This window comes from Stomoxys calcitrans, chromosome 2 (assembly GCF_963082655.1).
Source record: "Stomoxys calcitrans chromosome 2, idStoCalc2.1, whole genome shotgun sequence".
In the NCBI taxonomy this organism is placed as follows: Eukaryota; Metazoa; Arthropoda; class Insecta; order Diptera; family Muscidae; genus Stomoxys; species Stomoxys calcitrans.
Genome location: NC_081553.1, coordinates 210,947,800 through 210,957,852, shown reverse-complemented (window position 1 = coordinate 210,957,852; position 10,053 = coordinate 210,947,800). Strand labels below are relative to the sequence as shown.

Genomic DNA, 10,053 nt, shown 5'->3' with positions numbered 1-10,053 from the left:
AAAATGGTAGGTTTAGTACACTTTTACAAGGGATAGGGCAGTTCTAGTAACCTTTTTCAAGGGAAAGGATATTTTTATTACACTATTCTAAGGGAAAGAGTAGTTTTATTTCCCTTCTCCAAGGGAAAGCATAGTTTATTACTCTTTTCCAAGAGAAAAGGTAGGTTTAGTATACTTTTCCAAGGGAAAGGGTAGAAATAGTAACTTTTTCCATTCTTAGTACCCGGTTTTAAGATAAAGGATAGTTTTAGTACAAATTTCAAGGGAAATTGTATTTTTAGTACATTTTTCCAAAGGAGTTGGAAGATTTAGTACACTTTTGCAAGGGAGAGGGTAGTCTTAGTAGCCTTTTTTCAAGTGAAATGGTAGTTTTACACTTTTCCATGGAAAAGCGTAGTTTTATTACTCTTTTCCAAGGGAAATGGTAGTTTTAGCGCACTTTTCTAGGGGAGAGGGTACTAAAACTACTCTTTTGCTTGGAAAAGTGTACTAAAACTGTGATTTCACTTGAAAAAGGTTGCTGAGACTACCCTTTCCCTTGCAAAAGTGTACTAAATCTACCCTTTCCTTTGGTAAAATGTACTAAACCTACGCTTTCCCTTGGACATTTGTACTAAAACTACCCTTTCTCTTAAAATCGGGTACCAAGAATGGCCTTCCGCTTGGAAAAAGTTACTAATTCTACCCTTTCCCTTGGAAAAGTATGCTAAACCTACCTTTTTCCACCTTTTTTCCAAAAAAGTTAACAAAACTACCCTTTTCACTGATAAAGGGAACTTTAACAACTCTTCCCCCAGGAAAAGGGTACTAAGGCAACCCTTTCCACTAGAAAACGGTATTAAAACTACCCTTTCCCTTGGAAAAGTTTACAAAAACCATTTTCATTGGAAAGGTTACTAAAACTACTCTTTACCCTTTAAAATTGTACTTAAACTTTCTTTTCCTTTACAAAAGGGTACTGAAAGTACCCTTTACTTTGGAAAGGGTACTGAAACTACCCTTTACTTTGGAAAAGGGTACTGAAACTACCCTTTACTTTGGAAAAGGGTACTGAAACTACCCTTTTCCTTGAAAAGGAGTACTAAATCTTCCCCTTAATATAACCTTTTCCTTGGAAAGGGGGACTTAAACTAACCCCTTTCATGAAAAAGGGTACTAATATTACCCTCTCCTATTAAATTGGGTACCAAATCTACCCTCTCCTATTAAATAGGCTACTTAAACTACCCTTTTCCTATTTAATGTTTCCTTTCCCTTCTAAAATGGTAAACCACAGGGTAATCAAGCTACAATTTCTCATGGAAAAGGGTACTAAAACTACGCTTTCACATGGAAAAGGGTACTAGAACTACCCTTTGTCATGGAAAATTGTACTCAAACTACCGTTTCCTTTGTAAAATGGTTCTAGAACTTCCCTTTCCTTTGGATAAGGGTACTAAATTTATCCTTTTCCCTAGGAAAAGGATACTAAAACTACCACTTGACTTGGAAAGGGATCATGGCTTGATAAAAGTTGTATAGATGCTGACCACCCACTGGAACTTCTTCCATAACGATGGGTGTCCAAAGTTCGGCACGTCTGAAAATCGTTTTTTATTGTTGTAATTTCTTTTTGGCCGTTATTTACTCGCATTTAGTTTTTTCATATTTTTATTTTCCTCGACAATGACAAACACTTACTTTCAATTATTTAATACTTTGAACTACATTTGCCGCATAGTTTCGCTAGTCTGGGCTTTCGGGAATTAACACCTTCCATATTTGCCGAATGAATGAATAAATTTAGAATTGAATCGTTTGGAATACATTTTCCGCTCAAGGAACAAACGCCGCAATTTTTTAAGATAGCAATACAATTTTATTCATTAGCACAATTTACCAAATGATTGATTGGATCAATAACCGATCGATGAGTAAAACTGTCACTCGAAATGTCTCAATAATTTTCCATAACACAGTAGCGAGTTGACAGCCGAACGGTATAAACGTTGCGATTTTTTTTTTTGCCTTGTTCAAGAGAAAATGCAGCAAAATGGTGATGTTGTTCACACCATAACCGGCGATTTTGGACGCTGGCAACTGCGTACCATAATTTTGGTGTTTTTGTGTAAAATTCCCACTTCCTGGTTTATGGCGTGTGTCATCTATACGGCGCCCCTACCACAAAAGACGGACTACTATTGCAAGCCATCGGATTTCGAGGAAATTAGAAATGCCACTCAACCTGTGACACATTCATGGATTCAAAGATCCTTTCCCTTGCAGGTGGAGGAAAAGCAGAAGACCGATCGAGAATTTCACATAGATCAGTGCTACATTCACAACACTACGCTGGCCCAAAGGGCTGGCCTGAACTATACCAATCCCTTGGATAAGCCTTTGCGTCACCTGGACTCCCAGCAGATAATGCCCTGCGATCATTTCGAGCATATTTCGGAATACAAATCCCTAGTGACTCAATTCGATTTGGTATGCTCGCGTCAATTGTTGGTATCGGTGACACAGTCCTTTCATGCCTTGGGGGCCTTTGTGGGAGGCCTTTTGGCGCTTAAATTACTAAAAAGGTAAGGGCGAATTTGTTTGTTTCTCATATGGCTCCGTAATGGAAAATTTTCCCACTTCCTTCAGTGTCAGTCCCAAGCGTTTAATGTTGTACGGCATGATTGGTCAAATTATTTGCGGCAATATGACCGGTCTGGTCTCCACCTTTATGCTGCATGTCTACTACCGATGCCTCACCTCAGCGTTTTGTGCCTTCATGTATATTTCGGGACAGGTGATAAGTAAGTCAATGATCTTATTTAGATGTCTATATTTAACGAATTATTGATTCAAGTAATTAGTGGTGTTTACCAACTATTAAAGTGCTCGCTGCTACAGTTTGCTAGGCATCGAGTGAATCAGTTTCACTGAGGGTAAATAAAAATTTGCTTAGAGGTAATGAAGAAGCTGGAAGGGAAAATACGAATTCTAACTATGAAAAATTGTTTTGCCAGCAAAACTCAAAAAACTACAGGGAATATTTAGCAAATAAATACCAAAGTCCAGCAATAGCGGAAGAAAACAAAACATAAAATGGAAAATTGGGTAAGGGTAATAAAACTACCCTTTCACACGGCAAAGGGTACTAAAACTAATTTTTCCTAACGGAAAGGATACTTAAATCACCAGTTTCTCAGGAATGGGGAACTAAAACTACACTTTCCTAAGGGAAAGGGCACTACAACTAACCGTTCCTATGGCAAAGGGCACTAAAACTACTCTTTCCTAAAGGAAAGGGCACTTAAATTACCATTTTCTTAGAATTAGGGAACTAAAATTAGCCTTTCCTATGGGAAAGCGTACTAAAACTACACTTTCCTATATTAAAACTACCATTTCCTGAGGGAAAGGCTACTAAAACCACCGTTTCATAGGGAAAGGGTACTAAAACCACCGTTTCATAGGGAAAGGGTACTAAAACTACCCTTTAATAAGGGAAAGGGTACTAAAACTACCCTTTAATAAGGGAAAGGGTACTAAAAATACCCTTTAATAAGGGATATGGTACTAAAACTACCCTTTAATAAGGGAAAGGGTACTAAAACTACCCTTTAATAAGGGAAAGGGTACTAAAACTACCCTTTCCTTAAATAAAGGGTACTAAAACTAGTTGTTTTATGGGAAGGGGTACTAAAACTTCCACTTCCTAAGTGAAAGAGTAATAAAACTACTCTTTCCTAAGGGAAAGGGTACAAAAACTACATTATTTAAGGGGAAATGGTACCAAAACTACTTTTTTTGAGGAGAAGGGTACTAAAGGAAAACTTTTCTAACGGAAAGGGTACTAAAACGACCCTTTCTTTAAGGAAAGAGTACTAAAACTGTTCTTTCTTGAGGTAAAGGGTACTATAACTAGCCTTTCCTAAGGGAAAGGGTGTTTAATCTACCCCTTCCTTTTGGGAATGGGTATCAATACTAACTTCAAAACTGCCCTTTTTAAGGAAAGAGTACATAAACTATCATTTACTAAGGCAAAGGGTACTAAAACTACCTTTTTCTAAGAGAAAGGGCACTAAAAATACTCTGTCCTTTTGGGAAAGGGTACTAAAACTACTCCTTCCCTTGGTAAAGGGTACTAAAAATACTCTATCCTTTGGGAAAGTATACTAAAACTACTCTTTCCCTTGGGAAAGGATACTAAATATGCTCTGTGCCTTGCGAAAGGGTGCTAAAACTGTTCTTTCCCTTGGGAATGGGTACTAAAACTACCCCATCCTTAAGGAAGGGGTACTAAACAACCATTTTCTTTGGACAAAGGTTCTAAAACTAAACTTTGCTTCTGGAAATTACACTAAAACTAGCCTTTTTCTTAGGACCAAGGTATTAACACTACCTTTTCCTTAGATAATGGGTATTAAAACTACCCCATTCTTAGGGCAAAACGGCCTTTTTTTTAAAAAAGGGTAATAAAACTACACTTTCCCTTCGGCAAATGTACTAAAACGACACTTGCGTTAAAGAAAAGGACACTTGACCTAACCCTTCCTTACGGAAAAGACACTTAAACTACACTTTCCTTTGGGCAAGTGTAATTAATTTACCCTTTCCTTAGAAAAATGTACTAAACATACCCTTTCTGTAATAAAAAGTGTGGTTAAACCAACGCTTCCTTAGGGCAAAAGTACTAAAACTAACCTTCTCCCAAGGGCAATTGTACTAAAACTACCCATTCCTAAGGGCGAGTGTACTAAAATTAGCATTTTCGGAGGCAAGCGTACTAAAACTACCGCTTTCTTAGGGAAAGGGGTACTAAAACTACCCTTTTCATTTAATTAATTTACCCTTTCCTTAGAAAAATGTACTAAACATACCCTTTCTGTAGTAAAAAGTGTGGTTGAACCAACCCTTCCTTAGGGCAAAAGTACTACAACTAACCTTCTCCCAATGGCAATTGTACTAAAACTACCCATTCCTAAGGGCGAGTGTACTAAAATTAGCTTTTTCGGAGGCAAGCGTACTAAAACCACCCTTTTCTTAAAGAAAGGGTTCTAAAACTACCCTTTTCATTTAATTAATTTACCCTTTCCTTAGAAAAATGTACTAAACATACCCTTTCTGTAGTAAATAGTGTGGTTAAACCAACCCTTCCTTAGGGCAAAAGTACTAAAGCTAACCTTCTTCCAAGGGCAATTGTACTAAAACTACCCATTCCTAAGGGCGAGTGTACTAAAATTAGCCTTTCCGGAGGCAAGCGTACTAAAACCACCCTTTTCTTATAGAAACGTTGCTAAAACTACCCCTTTCTTAGGGAAAGGCTAAAACTACCCTTTTCATTTAATTAATTTACCCTTTCCTTAGAAAAATGAACTAAACATACCCTTTCTGTAGTAAAAAGTGTGGTTAAACCAACCCTTCCTTAGGGCAAAAGTACTAAAGCTAACCTTCTCCCAAGGGCAGTTGTACTAAAACTACCCACTCCTAAGGGCGAGTGTACTAAAATTAGCATTTTCGGAGGCAAGCGAACTAAAACCACCCTTTTCTTAAAGAAAGGGTACTAAAACTACCCCTTTCTTAGGGAAAGGGGTGCTAAAACTACCCTTTTCATAGCGTAAGGCAAAAATGCCACCCTATTTGTAGCGCAAGGATACCAAAAACCCTCTTCTTAGTGCAAGGGTACTAAAACTATATTTGTCTTAGGGAGAGGGTACTTAAACTACCCTCTTCATAGGGAAAGGGTATTAAAACTACCCTTTTCTTATAGAAAGGGTACTAAAACTACACTCTTCCTAAGGTCGGTACTAAAACTACCCTTTTCTTAGAGGAAGGGTACTAAAACTACCTTATTATTTCTGCAAAAGTGCAAAACGGCCTTTCCTTTAAAAAGGGTGGTAAACTACTTCTCTTTCCCTTGGACAAAGTTGCTAAAACGACACCTGCGTTTTAGAAAACAGCACTTAAACTAACCCTTCCTTAGGGAAAGTGCACTTAAACTTCTCCTTCATTATGGAAAGAGCATTTAAACTACACTTTCCTTTGTGCAAGGGCAATAAATTTACCTTTTGAAAAATTTAGTACACTTTTTACTATCCCCTTAGTAAAAAGTGTGCTTAAATTACCCTTCCTTATGGTAATGTTGCAACAGCCAGCGGGGACTAAAAATACCCTTTCCTAAGGGCAAGCGTGCTAAAATTAGCCTTTCCGTAGGGAAAGAATGCTAAAACCTTCCTTTTTTACAGAATTGGTACTAAAAGTACACTTTTTCTAAAGAAAAGGTACAAAAAACAATACCATTTTCTTAGGGAAATGGTACTAAAACTAACCTTTTCTTTAGAAAGAGTATTTAAACTGGTACTAAAACGAACCTTTTCTTTAGAAAGGATATTTAAATTATCCTTGTCTTAGGGAAAGGACACTAGAACCACATTTTCTTAGGAAAGGGGTACTAAAACTCCCCTTTTTTTTAGAGAAAGGGTACTAAAACAACCTTTGACTTAGGGAAAGGGTACTTTAACTACCGTTTTATTAGCGCAAGGGTACCAAAACTAGCCTTTCTCTGGAGTAAGGGTACTAAAATTTGCCTTTCCTTAGAAGTAGTATCCTTTCCGGACATGTTAAAAAAGGGGTTCTTATACTACCCTCAACTTTAGGAAAGGGATAACATAGAGATGCATTAGCCTACCATTACCGCCTATAATTATCTTAATTTTTATACCCTCCACCATAAGATGGGGGGTATACTAATTTCGTCATTCTGTTTGTAACTACTCGAAATATTCGTATGAGACCCCAAAAATATATATAATCTTGATCGTCGTGACATTTTATGTCGATCTAGCCATGTCCGTCCGTCTGTCCGTCCGTCCGTCCGTCCGCCTGTCTGTTGAAAGCACGCTAACTTCCGAAGGAGTAAAGCTAGCCGCTTGAAATTTTGCACAAATACTTCTTATTAGTGTAGGTCGGTTGGTATTGTAAATGGGCCATATCGGTCCATAACCTGATATAGCTGCCATATAAACCGATCTTGGATCTTGACTTCTTGAGCCTCTAGAGTGCGCAATTCTTATCCGATTTGAATGAATTTTGGCACGACATGTTTTGTTATGATATCCAACAACTGCGCCAAGTATGGTTCAAATCGGTCTATAACCTGATATAGCTGCCATATAAACCGATCTTGGGTCTTGACTTCTAGAGCCTCTAGAGTGCGCAATTCTTATCCGATTGGAATGAAATTTTGCACGACGTGTTTTATTATAATATCCAAAAACTGTGGCAAGTATGGTTCAAATCGGTCCATAACCTGATATAGCTGCCATATAAACCGATCTTGGGTCTTGACTTCTAGAGCCTCTAGAGTGCGCAATTCTTATCCGAATGGAATGAAATTTTGTATGACGGATTCTCTCATGACCATCAACATACGTGTTTATTATGGTCTGAATCGGTCTATAGCCCGATACAGCTCCCATATAAATCGATCTCTCTATTTTACTTTTTGAGCCCCCAAAGGGCGCAATTCTTATTCGAATTGGCTGACATTTTACACAGGTCTCCAACATATAATTTAATTGTGTTCCAAACCGGACCATATCTTGATATCGCTCTAATAGCAGAGCAAATCTTTCCTTATATCCCGTTTTGCCTAAGAAGAGATGCCGGGAAAAAAAATCGACAAATGCGATCCATGGTGGAGGGTATATAAGATTCGGCCCGGCCGAACTTAGCACGCTTTTACTTGTTATTTATCTCTCCTTTCAGTTTCTGATATAACAGCTGGCAAAGCTAGAACAATTACCATAACCCTCTCGGAGCTTTTCTCCTCCATTGGTCTCATACTTTTGCCAGGGATTTCTATATTTTTCGATAGTTGGAGCCATCTGTATGTTGCCATATCAACTTCTCTGGTGTTTCTTGTATTTCCACACAGGTACGGAACGATATTCATATATAAAATTAAATCAAAATATAAAACTCCACTTTTTCTAGGTGGATATCGGATAGTCCCCGCTGGCTGTTGCAACATAATCGCATTGAAACCACTTTAAAACTTTTACTGGAATCAGCTGCTTTCAATAATCATCCCATACCCTTGGATTTGGAGCAACGTCTGGAGCTAATGGCCAATGATATGAAAAATAAGCCAATTGTACGTTATTGGTCCTTGTGGGATGGAAAAGCACCCAGAAGTTTTATACTGCTGATACATTGGGCCTGGGCAGTGTCAATGGTGATTTACAGTGTAATGGTGATAATGATACGATTTGTGGATATTACAAAACTGCATGTGAATACCTCATGTTTGGGTAAGTTACGAGAAATGGGAATAAATGGGGAGTTATAATCAAAAGAATTTTTATTCCACAGGCTTTGCCGAAATGTTGGGTATATTTCTGGGTCTATATCTCTTATTGTACACCAGGCATCGTTGGCTATGGTCAGGCTATTTAATGTTATTTGCTGGCATTATTACCTATTTTGTATGGTTTATACCTGATTCAGGTCAGTTAAAAAACCTCAACGATGAAAAAGTCCTTTAAATAAAATTTTTCCCCATTTCAGTCAAAGATTCCCATAGAGGTGCTTATGAAATGATATTTTGGCTATTCCTAAAGCTGGTCAACTCAGCTTCCTTGGTTATACTAACCAACTGTTCTGGCGAGCTAGTGACACCCGATAAAAGACCCCTGCTTATGGCCTCCGTTGGAGCATTTAGCCGCTTTTGGCTCACCCTGGGTCCTTTCATTCTGATATTTATGAAAGTCAATCACTTGCTGCCCATTACCATATTTGCCAGTATGGCCGTTAGCAGTGGTGCCCTTATGTGTTTCCTCAACATACACTTCTGCAATGATGACCAACCCAAGGTGCGGCGTATACCCACCCCAAATACATATCGCAGAAAATCCTCAACTATATTGTTGAGGAAACTTAGTTCGGTGGATGAGTGTATAAGCTGTCCGGAAGAGAGTTCTTCAGCCGAAATGGGCTATGATAATCCCTCAATTTCCATAAGTCTTGAGGAATTTTGGGAGATGGCCGGAAATTTAGCAGACACAGAAGATACGAGGGCGAAAAAAGTAGCTGCAAAAGATAGGAAAAGAAGATTTTCACATTTTTTGTAACTTTAAGAGAATTTGTAACAAAATTTCTGAGATGTGGTGTATAAATAAAAAAAAATAAAATTTGAAAAATCGTATATTTTAAAAAATTTCACAATTTTTGTCAATCAAATATTGGTAAAATCAAAACTTATCTGGCTGGAGTAAAGAAACAGACATAGTGCGAAAGAAAACTCAAACTCCTACCGAGTGGTTTGATAATCGTAGCTGAAATCAAACCGCAAAAAACAGCAAATACAAATTTGTCCATCAACATCCTTTTTAGAATCAGGGTCAACTTCTAACACATCAATGAGTCCTGTCCGATTCAAGTTTAAGCTCAATGATAAAGGCCCTCCTTTTTATAGGCGGCACCTCGTTGAGCGGTATTTATTTCTGATATTCTTGCCAGGATTCTTGGTTTATTAGATCGTTTCTTGGTTTAGATCAAACTACTCCCTTTTTTAATCAAACCACTCCTAGTTTTAATCCAATCAATCCTGGATTACATTAAACCACTGCTGGCTCAAAATCAAAACTACCTATGTTTTAAATCATACCCCCAGATTCAATCAAACCACTCCTGGCTTAAATCAGACCACTCCTAGTTTAAATCAAACCACACCTTGTTTAAATCAAATCACTCCTGATTTAAATCGAATCATTCGAGATCTAAACTAAACCTTTCTTGGTTCAAATCAAACAACTCCTGCATTAAATCAAACCCCTACTGGTTAAAATCAAACAACTCCTGGTTTGAATCAAACCACTCCTGGTTTAAATTAAACCTCTCCTGGTTTAGTTTAAAACCCTTCTGGTTTAAATCAAACAACTCCTGGTTTAAATAAAAGCATCCTGGTTTAATCGAAACACTCCTGGCTTAAATCAAAAACTTCTTGGTTCAATTCAAACAGCTTCTGGTTTAAATCAAACAATTCCTTGATTTAAATCAAACCACTCCTGATTCAAATCA

General features: G+C 37.7%; 1 protein-coding gene across 1 annotated transcript; it reads left to right on the top strand.

The window, feature by feature from the left end:
* The first annotated feature begins 2,022 nt into the window (after window positions 1-2,022).
* On the top strand, window positions 2,023-9,104 carry LOC106092666 (steroid transmembrane transporter SLC22A24). Its single transcript, XM_059361755.1, has 6 exons — window positions 2,023-2,564; window positions 2,629-2,783; window positions 7,741-7,909; window positions 7,969-8,285; window positions 8,347-8,481; window positions 8,542-9,104. The coding sequence occupies exons 1-6, from the start codon at window positions 2,023-2,025 to the stop codon at window positions 9,102-9,104; spliced, it is 1,881 nt and encodes a 626-aa protein (XP_059217738.1).
* The last annotated feature ends 949 nt before the right edge of the window (window positions 9,105-10,053 follow it).